At 40.2% G+C, this 16,444-nt stretch overlaps 1 protein-coding gene across 3 annotated transcripts in view; it reads left to right on the plus strand.

Annotated features, from left to right (window-relative positions):
* Positions 1–13,710, plus strand: part of b3gnt2b (UDP-GlcNAc:betaGal beta-1,3-N-acetylglucosaminyltransferase 2b) — a 33,286-nt gene extending 19,576 nt beyond the window's left edge. For all 3 annotated transcript variants that reach the window (XM_067610714.1, XM_067610716.1, XM_067610715.1), the window contains exons 2-3: positions 1,902–2,054; positions 9,848–13,710. In XM_067610714.1, coding sequence (XP_067466815.1) covers positions 9,872–11,068 — 1,197 coding nt within the window. In that variant the 5' untranslated portion in view covers positions 1,902–2,054; positions 9,848–9,871 and the 3' untranslated portion in view covers positions 11,069–13,710. The remainder of the gene's footprint in view (positions 1–1,901; positions 2,055–9,847) is intronic.
* The last annotated feature ends 2,734 nt before the right edge of the window (positions 13,711–16,444 follow it).

A 16,444-nucleotide genomic window follows, 5' to 3' on the forward strand; every position in this document is an offset into this window, starting at 1 on the left:
CAGAGTCTGTTTTGTGTCTTAAATGTTCTCTGTCTGCAAAACATGACATCTTGTCTTTATTCTACCTGTGCCTGCATGTGCTTAGCTGTCAGTCAGTGTGTTTATATGAACTTACGTAACCAGTCTTCAGTTGGGTTTCTGCAGTCAAATGATTTCTTTAAAGGGGACCTGTTATTCTTTTCCTTATTCTCTGTCATATATGTAATGTTACGATGTCAGATGGTCATATTAAACGTGGCCAAAGTTTCAAATAATGAGGTAAACATGTAGAAGTAATCCTGTTAGCAAAAAGCACATGCTTCAGACTGCTCTGAACGCTCGGTTTCCAAAGTTTTTTTTCATCTTTAAGTCTGAGCCTATGTCGGCTCATGACAGATTTCTTTAGGTCGTCTGCTCCACACAAAGCGTGCAAGTTCACCACGCCGCTCCACTAACGTTATGGCATTTTTTCCTTGTTTTGGGCGTAGTCACGCCAAGTCATGACTCAAGTGGAGCTGGAACGCTTTGAGTGTTTTTCCAGTACACTGCACGGCAAAGTAACATAAGTTGTTTACCTGTTGGAGGTGTGCTGGTGGTCTGCAGCTCTTCATCAAACATCATCATCACTGTGGCTGTTTCTGCTTGTACTAATCCTCCCTGCATTGTTTCTAACTGATCTGCTGAACAAAGAGCTCCAAATATCCCTAAATCTTGTTATGTTGAACTGTTTTTATTGGGAGAATAGCGCCGCTAATGAAGCTCTGCTAATTCAGTGAGGAGCACGTTTCATTTCTTATAAAATCGTAACAATAAAAATCTCCTGTTATTTTAGTCATTTAAAAGCTTTTAATGTGAAGCAGCAAATGCAAGAAATGTTAGGTTTTCATCAGCAGTAACTTAACACAAGTCTGATACGGCTGCACCTTGCCAGGCTTCCTGAAGCTGGCCAATCAGAATAGAGTGGGCTCATTGGCAGGGGGGGGGGTGGCCTTAAAGAGACGGGAGATGTTTCAGACAGAGGCTGAACTGAGGGGCTGCATAAAGGATTTTTTTAAAACTGTAAATCATGCAAAGCTACTCTAATGGAGTCCTAGAATAAAAATATAGAGCTGGAAATGAGCTTAATAGGTCCCCATTAATATTTATATGTATTAATATTAATGCCCCTTACAATTTTAAGATCTATTTACTCATCAGGTGATGTGGCCAAATGTTTTGTTCATGAAATCCTTGTCAGTCTACTGTGGTAATACCATTAGTGAATTCCTAAAGATGTGTTTTACATTTAGAACTACAACATAATAAACTGTCTCAGCTCTTCTCCCTTCAGTGTATTTCCCGTATGTCGCTACTTTTTGAAAGACATTTGCTTGTGAAGTCACATTTTGGCAGGTGGACGGAGGTTAATAAGTGCGAGCTGCTCTACTTGTTGATATAGTTTAGTTTGATTTATCAATGGATACGTGTCCGCTGTACATAATCTGATATCAAGAGACTGTTTTGGTTTTTTTTCTAATGATAAAAGCTTTGCACTGTGTACTTTACATTATGGAAAGCTCTTTCTGATTATAAAATATTAAACATCTACTGGAGGTAAACTTATGCTAGGCTGTTATTCATCTTGTGTTGCAGCTTTTATCATCAGACTGAAGCTGTCCAGAACACTCTACCTCCTGCTCAGTACATTTTTAATCAGTTTATTAGCTTTTCTAATGTGTTCTTCAGTGCCACTGTCTCTCTCCTTTGTTCGCATTTGTTAGATTTATAAAGAAAAGGAAAAGTCACTCAGCTTTTTGGCTTGTGTTGAATAAAAGAGGACAGGTTTTAAGAGCTCTTTGTGATGGTTTCTATTTATCTAGTGGTTTTCTTCAGGCCAAGCTGCTCACGGCTGTTGACACACGGCTCGTTTCTTCTGTTTTTAGGTTCAACCCCCTCTCAGCTTCCTCCCTTCCTGATCCCTTTTCCCCATTGGTTGCTGTTCCTGTGAGGGCGGGGCTAAGTATGGGGTAAGAGAGCTGACAGGAGATACCAAGACAACAAGCACACAAGCGGAGGAGCCCCACTCACCTGCACAGGTAAGATCGCACTATGTGCCCACACACACACACACACACACCTTTCAGAAACATTCCTGGCACACATGCAGCATTATATTCAGGTGAGCTATTCCTTTTTAAAAGAGTTGGTTGAAGAGACACAGGCAGAGGTCACATCAGGGTTAGACACACTATAATCTGCAAAGTTCTTTAGGAATTGAAGTGCGTCTTCAAAAGTGATTTGATTTTTAACTATCATTCAATTTGTGATGATGATTTCACTTCACATCAACCAACACCTGACACAAACACAAGCTAGTAACTCATTTATCTCCCCTTTTTTAAAATTTAAACACACACAGGGACACACAACTCTTTAACCTGTTACTGCCATTGTCTTCTGCTGTCTCCCGCCCATCCCCCGCACAGGTGGGACGCCTCACCTCACTCAACCTTTTATCAGGTGGACACCACAATGGTTAAACACTGCCTGGCATTGTCCAGTAGATTACTGCCAGATGCAATCAGTATGACTCAAAGCTGTTTTTTGTACTAATCAATGAAACCGCAAACAGCATCGTCGTCCATCTGGCCCACTGATGTTGCTAGGATCCAACGTGCGCCGTCCACAAATATGAAATTGTTTGCCCAACAGATAGAGCTACGAATATTACCTGGTTTTAGAGGTTTTATTCAGTCTTAACATCTTTTAGTTGCTGTGTGAATTTAGATTCATGTTAGAAACATACTTGACAAATGAACGTCCATGTGCTTTTTAGTCCCATCACATCCATCTACATGGTCAACATCAACTGTCCTGGAATAATCACAATAACCGCGTGCTAAAATAAAAATTGACTGCATTACATTGCTTTTCTCCAATAGGTTAGTAACATATTAACATGTTGACAAAACAAACTCAACACATGAATTCCAAACCAGTTACACCACAATGGGAAAGAAGGAGCTCGCTTCTTATTTTGGTGACAGAAGTTGTTTTGCTTTCTGTTTTTTGTCAGCAAAGATTGCATACATGTAGATTACAAATACGTGTTATGCAAGCAAGCATTGCTTAAGACAGCTCTATCCCTCTGATCTACAGGAGACGATAAACCGCCAAGAAATGTATTATTGCTCAAGGCAGAGAAAAGACTGCAAAAACAATCCAGAGTTTAAACTACTTTTTAAAAATTCAGCTTTCCAAATGTGGAAGAAAACTGAAGTTTGTAAGTTGAACATGTTGAAAGTGCGTTTCGGTGAGTAACACTGAATATAAACAAATACTTTGTTTATAAGAGAACTAGACAGGGTGCGTTTACTGTTTGAAACTTGGATGAATTAGAATCGACAGAGCTTTAGAAGTGGATGCAGAATGGTTAGAGACACGCTTTGCTGTTTATCACATAAAACTAACACTCACTATGTTTACAATAATTTGCACTGACTTCACATATAAAGAATTTTCTGATTACTGTTACTCAAACAACATCGTCAGAGTAAGCATGATGGAATTAAGACTTGCTTTAGTAGAGAACCAGTAAGCATGTGGGTTCACTGACTTCATATGTCGAGTCGACATTCTTGCTCTTATCAGTTTTAGACAATAGATAAAACAACTCAAATGTTGATGAAATGTCAGCTGAGGGCGGATGCAGGTGAGAAAAGAAAGCCGGTGGAGAAAAAAGACGACATGTTAGTCATGTGGGCACACGTCAGCTTCAATGATTATAATACAGAACAAAACAAAGCTAAATGTAATACTGTCAGAGCAGCGCCAGATCAATTAGCCTCTTTAAGAGCACTCAGTGCAAATGTGTGTGTGTGTCGGAGAGAGAGTCAGGTTAGCAATAAAGCACAAATAGAACAATGAAAATACATTATGAGCTCCTGTTTGTCAGAGAATAAATGACACAGCTCCACGAGAGCCAAGCGGACTTCCTGGTTTGCGGTCGTGTTTACCGCAAATCTGGCACCAAACACTTGTGAAACAGACAAGCCTTTGTTAAGCATTTGTTAAAATAATGCTAATAAATATCCAAAACATCCCACTGATGGAATGAGAAGCCATAAAAGTGTTATTCAAATCCATTTTTATATTATTGCTTCTATTATTGCTAATACTAAATAGAGCCTGTTCTACTTTGATCTTCCTGTTTCTAGCAAACAAAAACGTTTTAAATGATATGGTCAATAAATATTACACAATTATCATTTTCTGTTCATTGTTCAGTACAATAAATTAATAGGAAGGACAGTTTATCTGATAGTCATTTCAGTTGATATTGCCCTGTTCAACACCTCCGCCTGCTCCTTTATTTTCCTATATCTGAACACCACCTCATACTTCATCATTTCTATACATATCAGTGTACTCATCAAGCAACGGCAGTCTCTGTACAGTAAAAACTCAGAAATCCAGTCAAAGATGTTCCCCTGAGAAGACGCACCATTCTGAGCCCCTGAGATTGTCACTAAAATGAGAGAAGCTGGTCCACCTTAATGGAGTCCACCTTAAGTGAGCCGGGGCCTAAGTTGTTGCTAGCTTCAGGGCAAACAAGACATGGGAACTTGGCTTGAGTCTGGAGGAGTTGTAGCATGTATTTACCAACAAATAGCCTAAACTGTAAACACTGCTAACTTCATACTCTCTCCACCGCACACTCAGGACTAAGCTGTTCCTTAAAGGAGCTATGCTACTTGTATGACAGATTTTAGTTTATAAAAGTTCTTAAAATACTTTTTTTTATTTTTCAATTCCCCGATGCTTAGGCCTGGTGGGCTGCTGGGCTTGCACTGCACTGACGGAAACTCTGATTAACTACAAACATGCTGCACTTCCTGTGCAGCCACTTTGTGAATCTGTGTGCCTTCTGCATTTTTATGTGCTCTCATGTATATCCGTAGAACAAACATCTCATTGCACTTTTTTTTTTTTTTTTTTTTTGCAAAATTTGCACAAAAATAACCACGAGAATAAACCGCTGAAGCTGCAGAACTAGTAGATGGAGTTTGCACTTTAATATTGGAGGGGAAACATAACATAACTTTATGTGAAGAGGGCTCATTCAGACATAAATCTGCTCTCTTCTGTGGCAGTAAAACAGGAGTCTGACTGGAATATATCTATAAGAAACCCATGTGAACATCTTGATTGTAGGCTGGTAGTCAAGCCCAGACCAGATCCACTGATGAGAGCATCATTACGGCTGAAATAAATGCTTTCTAACCAGCCACAGATGGTCCAGGAAGGTGTGTGTTAAGCCTTGGACTATTGATGGTAAATTAGACATCCGGAAGCTGTGGCCTTGTCAACATGTTGTTCAGCTTTCTTCTTTTGAATCCCCCACCACCACACACTCCCTCCCCCCACACCCACTCATTTCCCAGAAGTCTTTCTGTTTGTATGGCGATGTTGAGGACAGGAAGGTAATTATCCATGAGAAAAATGGAGCAAACGCAGGAGGTCTGAGGAGGAAACGCCATGCCTGTGCTTGTCTTTGTTAGTAGTATAACACTGATATACCTTCAGGATTATATCATCATCATCCTGTGTTGCTGCCACTTGCCTTTTGTCTTTATGTTTTCACGTAAATATGACCACAATTCAAGATAACAAGGGGGAGGATAGAAGAAAACAGGTAGTGGAGGGGGGGTAAAAAAAATAGTGAGTGGGAAAGAGGCTGAGCGGGTTAAAGAAAGAAAGCAAACAGGAGCAGCAGTGCAGAGTTGTTGCTAGGAGGCGGAGAGAGCAACACGATACAGAGGCAGGAAGGATACAGGCAGCGGTGCAGAGGAGGGTAAACCCACTGAAGCCAGTCTCAGTTAGCCATGTTAGTTGTCAAGTTAGAGTTTCCTCACTTATCAGAACGAGTGTTGACATCACCGATTCATCAGCAGTGTCAAAATGAAAATCCTGTGTTGGTGTTTCCTTCGCACCTCCTCTCGCTCTATCATGCTATGTTGTGTTCTTTTCTTTCTTTAGAGCTGTACCTCTCTCTCTCCCTCTCCCTCTCTTTCCTGTTTGCATCATGACGATAATCACAGTCTGTGATTTCCACTACTTCCTTTTTAACACAACAACACAGCATGGCTCTAAGGCATGGCAGTGTTGGTCAATCAGTTTCTCTATCGCTTTGGCTGAGACTGAAATGTCTCAACAAATATTGAACTGAATAGATTACCATGACATACTGTTCACACATTCACCTTCCTCTCACACCTGCAACACTAATGACATGTGTCATGTGTCACCAATGACAAACTAAAATGGTGAACAGGGTAAACATTAGCCTTGGCTGTGGATTCTTAGACTTTTAAATCAGTCTCTCAATTTAACTATAAAGGTCAAGAAGTGAATATTTTACCACTCCCAAGTATGGATCAATGGTTAACCATTAATTGGTTAACAACCGAGAATATTATTGTCTGGTGAGGCATCTCAACTGATGAAGGGATCTTCTAATGGTCAGAATGAACAAGACAAAAGATTATGGCAAGAAAACCTTATTTCAGTGTTCATTCAGGCTCCTGACTGTTGTTTTAAGACAGACAGATTGTGAACCCGTCCTTGAAACAAAGGTTTGAGGTCATTTGTTAATAGTCATGGTTAATTTTGTGGTCAGGGTCAGCAGGCCGGAAGCGTGTCCGCCTCGCTGGTGAGCACAAAACAGGAGGAAGAAATGTGGAATAAGAGGCCCAGAGAGTGAGAGGAAGAAGTCAGAATACAGACATTAACAGTAAGCAGAGAAAAGAAAGTGAGACATGGCAGAGAGAAAGTTGTCAGCGAGGACGTGTGAGCCGGCCAAAGCAGAAACCTGAGGCAGACCCAGACCTCCTGAAAGGCTGTATTGTTTGCATGAACCCACCACTCACATGCTGTCCTCATTTTCTTTTTTTGGTTTGACTTGGGGACTAATTCAAGGTGATAATAAATCCTCAAATATTCAGCTTCTTCGTCCTAAATCGTCCTCTGCCATTATGTTGTTTAAACCACGTTATTACAATATGTCATCATTAATTAATGAGACATGGCAGTGACTGAATGGCTGTGATACCTTTTTTTAAGAGAGCACGCTTTGTTACAAGATAACCTCACAAGATAACCTCACAACATGAACTCAAGTGACCTTTTTTATGGTGGATAATTGTTTAATTGTTTTATTGTATTTAGTCTGGATTGTGGCCAGAATTCCCAGTTTATTAGTGCATCCAGTTTGATAACTGCCCGTCTTGTCAGTGCACACAGGAACACTAACCAGACTAACATCTGCTGGTTGCTGATTTTGCAAAGTTTGCAGAATGATTTTCTTTCTTTTATGTGCAAAAGGTGGAAACTATCACAGACGGTGTTACCAGGAATGGCAAACATCAATCGCTAATAGGAAAGGATATGTGGTTTTAACAGCTTTAACGGTTAGGAACTACGTCACGGTTGAAAAAACAAGCACCAAGCACCTCCCTTCTGAAGTGTTTTTGAGAAAGACGCTAGTTCTTGTTTTACGTAATATCTGGCCATTAAGCACTAATGTGATTGCAGAAGAAGAGAAGACAGATAAGCAGTCGACTGGAAAACATCAGATAGGGATCGATTGCAGCGGATAAAAAGCCCTGATATTAAATTACATCCCAGCTGCTCACTTTTATTAGAAAATCGTTTCCCTCCAAATCAATTTGACAAAAATTTCAAGACAATCAAGAGTGTCATGTTGGTTTTCCTGCTTTTTGACATACCTACTGAGTCCCTGCCAGTTCCCTGGATGGCGTCCGGTTGTTGAGCCTGACTGCTGACCTTCCTGTTCAGACCAGTTTTATGTATCCTGTATCTAAGCCAAGCGCTCATATCCTCTGAAGTTGGGATAAGTTGTTTGGATCTGTCTCTACCGTATATTCAAATCATCTGAATCATCAAAATGTACTACATCTAAAGATAATCATTATTGATTTCTCTTTTATTTTTTGAATATTCATTTAGTCTATAAAATATCAAAAATGCTGATGACAACTCATCAAATCCCAAAGTGACGTCTTCAAATTGCCTGTTTCTTCTGACTAACCCAAAGATATTTTATTTACAATGTTAGAAAAACTGAGAAAAGCAGTGAATCCTCACATTTTAAAAGCTAGAACCAGTAAATGTTTGACATTTTTATCAGCAGTTTTGTTGATTCATGTTTCAGCACTTAACAGAATATTATAGATATCGCAACTGGCAAACCAAACATACACACAGGACAAAACTATCTGTAAAAGGGAAGTAAGTACCTGTGATAATATTAACACCACCCTTATATATGCATGTTAGATATAACATAGTCCTACAGAGTTAAATATGGCTGTGAAGTTAGGAGGATTAGGAAGTGTTTGATTTGTTGTGTTGATTTGGACTTCCACATATTTAATCTTCTAATTTTTACCTCCGGCAGCTGTAAATGAACTTCTTTGTCAGACGCAAACCTTCTTGTGACTTCGTGTCACGGTGGTCTTGTGGTTGAAAGATCTTCTCTTCCTGTTCCAACATTTTTTTTCTTAAACAAAAAGAGAAATGCTGAAATGACACACTCCACTATTGTACCACCTATAAACGGCCATAAAAACAGTGATTACCATCTTGTTTTCTTTCAAATGTAGAGCACATGATCATTTCCCTGAATAATTAATTGATTATTTTTCCATCATCACTTCCTGTCAAGACTGACTGGCAGTTAAAGGTTCGTTTTTTTATTGCCAATGAGTGAACGGGTTAACTTAAATTAAACGTAACTTAAAAATTGAGACCTTCCCCGACTTTCTTGGTTGTCTGTAACAGATTCATTTCTATGTGAAGGACCCGAGCCTGATTTTTCCGCAAAAATCCAAATAATGTGACGTTTTTGCACACTCCTGAGTGCCTAGCCTCTCTCCCGTTATCCTCAACAAACGAACAAACAACCAGCTACCTGACTGACTGAGAGTGAGAGATGCTTTGTTGGAACATGGTTCAAAACAAAACGTTAGAAACCTTTTTATGTAATTATGAGAAGTGTAAGTGAGGAAAAAGACATCACCTGCAATAGTTTCGCACCGCAAACACGAGCGTGAGCGACAGGATGTTGACTGCAGCTCATTTAACGGCCACAGGTGATTCATACAAATATAACCTTTAAAAGTTTTATCTACTCGAAAGATCTATGACAGACGTGTTTTCAACAGTAGTTAATTTAATTGCGGTCCATCACTGTGAAGACATTTACAGTCCGTTATATTTGTAGACCTAAAGTATTTGGTGAGAGGTTACACAAGGTTCAAAAGTGACTATTTGTCATAGCAGGAATCTGGTTCACATACTGAAGACTTCACTTTTGCTTTCTAAATGACAAAGAAAAAAGAACACAGAAGCTGCAATGTGATAATTGTTCAGCAAAGATAGTAATATATGTGTTCACTGTTTGAATCATTAACCAGGTCAGAGAGAAGGTTGTACTGCAGACAGGAGAGGAGCAGTTTGCTTGACGGGTTGGTGGCTCCACAAAGAGTTTCCTGTAAAGTAAAGTAAAGTCATCTTCTACATGAAGCTTTGTATGCCATGCTGCTCCACTTATGACTGTCTGCGGTTTCACATTAACAACAATTTCCAAAGAGATTCAGCTGTTGGCACGATCATTTCAGCAGCTGTTTTCCCTTCATTTGTGCTGTTGATCACTTGTAAATCTGCTCATTTGTTGGACGCCTTGTTCGACTTGTTACACTCTGTCTGATATTGTGACAAACCCTTTTTTGGAATTTCTGTCAATGAATGAGTCGTGGGAGAACTGCTCTGTTATCTCTAAGATCTTTTGTTTTCTGTGTGTGCTCAGGTGGCGACGGTGGCAGGAACTGTCATGGCGCTGCTGCGGAGGAGGCTGAAACTTGTGGTGACAGTGACGATGGTCAACTTCTTCATCTTCATCATCATCACCCGACACGGCAGCCAGGACAAAAATGGGCGCCACAAGGTCCTCGTTCCCTCCAAACCCTTCTGGACCAAACTGGCTCCCAGCTCGGCTTACTGGAACCGCCAGCAGCAGATTCTGGACATTAAGAAGAACCCCATTCTGATGACTAACTACAGCACCACAGACGTCGTGCCTGACTGGCTTAACGACACCAATTTGACCTCTGACCCCTGCCGGCCTGACTTCAGGGTTACCACTCAGGTGAAAGACTACAACTCATTACCGACCCGCTTTAAGGACTTCCTGCTTTACATGCGCTGCCGCTCCTACCCGATCATGATAGACCAGCCTGATATCTGTAAGGACCCACCGTTCCTGCTGCTGGCCGTTAAGTCACTTGCACCGCATTTCGACCGCCGTCAGGCCATCCGTCAGTCCTGGGGACGGGCGGGCGTTACAGCCAATCAGACGGTGGTTACTATCTTTCTTCTCGGCAACGCCACAGCGGGGGACCACCACCCTGATCTGTCAGAGATGCTTCGCTATGAGAGCAACCTCCACAAAGACATCATCCAGTGGGATTACCGGGACTCATTCTTCAACTTGACCGTCAAAGAAGTTCTGTTCCTGGAATGGATACAGACTCGCTGTCCCGGCGCTCGCTTCATCTTCAAAGGTGACGACGACGTCTTTGTCAACACCTACCGCATCGTGGACTTCCTCAAGAGCCTCTCGGTGCCCAAAGCCAGAGACCTGTTTGTTGGTGACGTGATCACCAATGCGGGTCCGCACCGAGACAAGAGGGTGAAATACTTCATCCCCGAGAGCATGTACACGGGGTCGTACCCTCCATACGCAGGAGGCGGCGGGTACCTTTATTCTGGTGACATCGCCACTCGTCTACACAACGCGTCGCAACATGTGGCGCTCTACCCGATAGATGACGTCTACACAGGTATGTGTATGAGGAAGATTGGGCTGGCCCCTGAGAAACACAAAGGCTTCAGGACCTTTAACATAGAGGAGAAATACAGGTCGAACCCCTGCGCCTACAAGAGCTTAATGCTCGTGCACCCGAGGACCCCGCAGGAGATAATCAAGATCTGGGACTGGCTCAGTAGCCCCGACCTGAACTGCCAGTGACGACTCCACAGCAGCCAGTGTGGGACAGACTGAAATGACCCTGGAAGTGAAGAAGTTTTCGGGTTGTTCCCAAAAGGTCAAAATAAGAAATATTTAATTTCGGACAAGGTCGTGACTTTAAAGTTGGCAGCTTTAAGTTATTGCAATGGTCACTTGGAGCCTCATTTTGGTGCAACTGATGCATCGCACCCTTGAAGACAAGGAAGCGTGCATCGTGAGGTCTGTTTTTCAGAATGGCCACCGTAGTATTATGACTCAGTGTCAGACTTCCACAGACGAGCTAACCCTGCTTTACTGTCAAATGAGCTTCACCCAAAGTGACCGTGTCTGTCTTTGCGTGCACATATTTATATCACGACTATTTATATGGCCTTTATAATGCTTTAACACTGTGTGTCAGCTCCGTTACGGAGCGTCTCAATGCTGTATTATAAATAAGGAGATTAAGGCCTGGGGTGTGTTCACCTGGGACTCTCTTTGTTGTTTGGTCAAGGGAAAAGACACTGTGTTGTCAGTTATTTACAGTGAGGAAAGAAATATCATGTTTTCAGCACTTTGAGTGTCTAAATATAACTTAAATCCTAAACTTCTCAGTAACAACCAGCGTTCCCACAGACGGCAGTTTATTGCTGCTAACTCTAGATGAGCTTCCTGGTGAACACATCCTGGTAATTGTTGCTGGAGGCTTAGTTTGTGCTGCTATTCCCATCTACACTCCTTAAAGTATTTACTTGTGACTCGCTCCAACTTAAACTCAACCAGTTTCTCCTCATTAAGACTTGGGGTAACTCCGTTTATCATTGTTTTTCTAAAAAAAAAACCCAGATGCTTTCTATGGTTTCTCTGTCCTGTAATTTGTGCCGTCTGTCATGTTTTTTTTAACTGGTAGATTTCTCACATTTGGACAAAACTTCTAATCATTGTAAAACTTTGAACTGGTGTGTTTGGTGGAGTGAACACACACTTTGCTTTCAGGAAACAGGAGGAATAGGAGCCCGGCAGGTCTGGGCTAAGTTTGACATAGATGGAGAAATCCAAAATGCTGTCTAATTTTGCTTCAGGTTCTTACACGTTAAAAAAAAAAAAAAAAAAAAAAAAAGAAAAACTGCTCATATAAACCCCAAAGTGCATTTTCAGAGATAGACGTTATTTCAGGCTGCTAGAGTAGAGCTTCTGTCTGAAATACTCATCATAACTTTGCCTCACGAGTGTCTGCAGCCGTCGTGTCGAAGTGTTGAATGACGTGAAATGTTGCTTTAGTGTGATATCAGTGAGTCAAAGATGCTTTAAAACGCAGGTTGAACACGGTGTCACGTCACGTCAAAGATACCTTTTAGCTTCTGTTACTTGACAAACTGTCTCTGAAAAGATAATGTTACTATAAGATAATGTCATAATGTTACATATCTGTTTTTGGAGGAGAGGATTTCTTGTTATCTTTAATTTATCCAGAAATGGTGGATTTCTTTATTTAAAAAAGCTTATTCATTAAGAACTCGTAGCTCCAGTTATATTCAGGAAGTTGTCGTTGTTTCCTTCTTTTCAGAGCATGTTCATAAGAGAAAAGTGGATAAAAATGTGGATAACTGGTTTTGGAAGAAGTCTTTTTTTTTATTTTATCTGAAGGTTACTGCTCAGCTCACTACTGTATGGCTTTAGCTCAAAATAATTGCTGTGACTTCTGTGTACTCACTTTATGAAAGAAATGCTGCACATATTTACTTTGCGTTCTTGTAAGAAAATGTTTCCTTTTTCAGCTGTATGTGAGACTCAGTCAGACACTTACCAAGGTTGACGTTACACATTTTTTTGTTTTTGTTTGTGTGTTTGTTGTTTTTTTTTTTTTTTTGGAAAGCTCAGAGTTAAATAACAAGGAGGGAGACGCTCGCCGTGTGTCTCTCGAAGCCTGACGGAAAAGCTCGGGGGAAAGCGTATTACATGAATGCATGTCTTTACCCAGGTTTAGGGTCGGTCCGCTTTGATCCATTTCATTGATTTTCAGCTCAAGAAGAAGTGGATTTTCTTCAGTATTCACATTCAGAATATCACCTGGACGTGGTCCATGAAGTCAACACTGAAAACAAGTTGTATGAATGTTGGTTTTTTTTAAGTCAGACGTTTAGATTGAACCCTGAACCTGGTTGTTACATTACCGCGCTCCTGTGCCTCTGTCAGAGCTCCCCCTGCTGGTCAGGGAGGTCATCCTCAGTTTGTAAGACTCAGAGCTTTATACAGACACTGGCAACTCCATGACCCTAAAACATCCAGTTTATTTATTCATCTTTTAACCTTCCGTTCATTATCTCGGTCTTTGACTCCACATCATCACTTATGGAAACGTATGTCTGCATTTCACTGTTTGTGTGCCTGTAAATGCTCTTCATTGTTACTTTTTAGCCTACATTGATGTCAGATACTTGAGGTTTGCCGCACACGGCGACGGAAAAAGTCTAGACAATCGCAGCGAGGTTCAAAAAAGGTTAATTCTGTACATTTTTGTAGGATTGCCAACTTACTAGAAGCCATTTTATTTGCTCTCTTGTGATAGAATCCGTCTATCTCCAGGTAGGATAAAACAAACACTAAATAAAAAAAGGTAGAATAGGAGCCAATGACTGACTGGAGCTAATTTCATGCATAAATATTCATAAATATTTAATTGGTCTCACTTTGGACGATGTGTCCTCAACGTGCTCACTGTGTTTGTTGTGTTCACCCCTCACATACTGGTAGTAGGTTACATTCTTTCTTTGCTGCACGAGTTTGTGGCTACTTGAAATGTTTACATGTTTTAAAAGTCATCGTCACGTTTTTTTTTTTTTATATATATAATTGTTACTCCTGTCTGATGATTGGCTGTAGAGGTATTTTCAATGTCGCAGGCTGATGAGCAGCTTTATTCTTGCCGCGTATGTTTGGAACTTAAACTTTCACCCGTTACTGCGCCTGATTTTGTAATTTCGCTTCACTGTTTTTTGTTTTTTTTTTCCTTCTCCCTCGTTTCTATTAGACGCACATCGTAGCTGTGTGTGTTTGACAGTGTTTCTCTGGTCTCAGTTGCCAGTAATGTGTCATTTTTTCTGATCTTCTGTAGCTGGTGTTGTTTTCAGTGGCACAACAGTGAGCCAGTGGATAAAAATAAACAACATTTCTATTTATTTATTACTATTTATATGTATTGAAATGCCACAGTAGCTCCAGGGTGATGAATTGGTCAGAATGGTGTTGCATAAATTTCACGAGTTCCACCCAGAGCAAAATATTGAAAAAAAAAAAAAAAAGCCTAACTAGAGCAAGAAGGAGTTATCATGTGATAAATGCACGAGTGTTTGGGACGAATCCTGGTTCAAAAGTCCCTGAAATTGCCCAACAAACAATATAAAAGCTTCCACTGTTTCATCATCATGTGTCTTGTACATTTTATCAATCAGGATTTAGCTCAAATATCTGTCTTTTGTTACCCGAAGATTAAATCTTCAAACAAATTCATGAGCCATCAACTCAAATGTACAAGCTTTTGTTTTACTGTACATCTCTGCATTAATTACCTGTTAACCCGTATTTCAGAAACCCGTCATTATCGTTATACAACACCTGCACTAGTCAGAGATGATCACCAAATCTGTGCCTGATGTCTGTATGTACTGTATGTAAGATTTTCCTTAAAACCATGTTAAGCGTGATCGCTTTTTTTATTACCTAGAATGACTTGATTATTTCAATAAAGTTATATTTTGCTGTTTTTTTTGTATATACTGTTCTATGCATTTTTATTGTAATATGAATAAATTATGTGAAGACACCGATAAAGTCAGTGTTTCTGTCATTATTTCTAAACATTTCCAAAGACTGCTTTTGTAAAACAAAAAAATTAACAACAGTTATCTAACAAGTCGTAATTTCTGTGCTGAAACGCTGCTTTAAACCGTCCAGTGAAAGTAAGAACTTAATACTGATGAGTGTGTTGGTTTTAAAATCGAAACCTTTACACCACTAAGGATGTAAAAATGAGGATTACTATCTGAGAACAGATCTCATCTTACTTCCTGTGTGTGAAATTGCTCAGCAGCTACTGAACCAGTGGTTTAGTGGTCTAACCTTTTTCATGTGTGACCTCATAAAATAATGTCTACTTTTGACCCCTTTATCACAGATTATGGGCTTTCTGTGGACTTGAGTTGTGAACAGTTTAATCAAAGAATTAATTTCTATCTTTCTAAGATTTTTGGATACCACACAAACTAAAGCAAAATTAGAAAAGTTTCATATTTTGTGTATTTTTTCTTTATAGGAAACACCATGAAACCATTGTAGCAAACATAAAACTATAGATAAATTGCTGAGGAATGATCACATTGTTACTGCAGCAAATAAAACATGTTAAATATGTCATTCAGAAAGAAACAAGTAGATTTTAGAAACAATAAACTGGATATAAAATCACATTTAAGTCAAATCTCCTTCAGTTTGCTCATGCAGTGACGGTTCCTCACCTGCAGAGGGTAGCAGTGTATAAACCGCCTGATATTTGACACATACTGGATCACACAGTTCATTCTGCGGTACTGAATGTCTGTTTGGTGCAAACATCTTTCTCATCCACACTTACAAATTAAGATTTGACTCAGAGAGGGTGAAGTCATTTACTGAGAGTTTAGTCTGGTTGGTAGTGCTGGTGTCATGTTTTATTTCAAAAATCGAACAAAGATAACAATAATGAGTCCAGTTTTCCATAAGGTCGACATAACAGGCTGCAGAACTAATTAGTTTGGTTTGTGGAAGAAAATTTAATAAAGTCATGAGTCTTCTCAGCTGTTAAACTCAAAGATGGGCTCATATTAGACATTAGACAACGTGCACTTTGCCAGGAAATGCAGCGTAATGGTAAAAATTGGATTTGGGACTTGGAGTGATGCCCAGTGTGGAGTCAGGATGGCCAGTTATGGATATAAGATGATGAACTATTAGCAATAAATCTGTATCAGTGTCCATCTGTTCTGCTATATATGAAAATATGTTTTAGTTTTGATTATATTTGATGTAATTAGACCCTTGAGTGATTCTCAGGCTGCTACTCGCAGGTACAGAGACGCCGCACATGTTTCAGGTATCAGAAGGTCCCTTTGTCACAGGTCTCCAAGCAAGCGTTTCTTTTCACAGGGAGATTGGAGCTACAGAGCAGCTTTTCTGACAATTAGTGCCTTGCTCAACATCACTTCAGCAGATCAGATCCTGTAGCCACCCTTCCCATCACCTTAAAGTGACTACAGTTGATTTTCTTTATATTAACAATGCATCAAACGACTGTTTCATGGGACACTCGTCACTCATAGTAATGAACTGACAGAATTATCAGTGACTCTGCAGCTCCTCTCA

The sequence above is a fragment of the Thunnus thynnus genome, chromosome 14 (genome assembly GCF_963924715.1).
Source record: "Thunnus thynnus chromosome 14, fThuThy2.1, whole genome shotgun sequence".
NCBI classification, from domain to species: domain Eukaryota; kingdom Metazoa; phylum Chordata; class Actinopteri; order Scombriformes; family Scombridae; genus Thunnus; species Thunnus thynnus.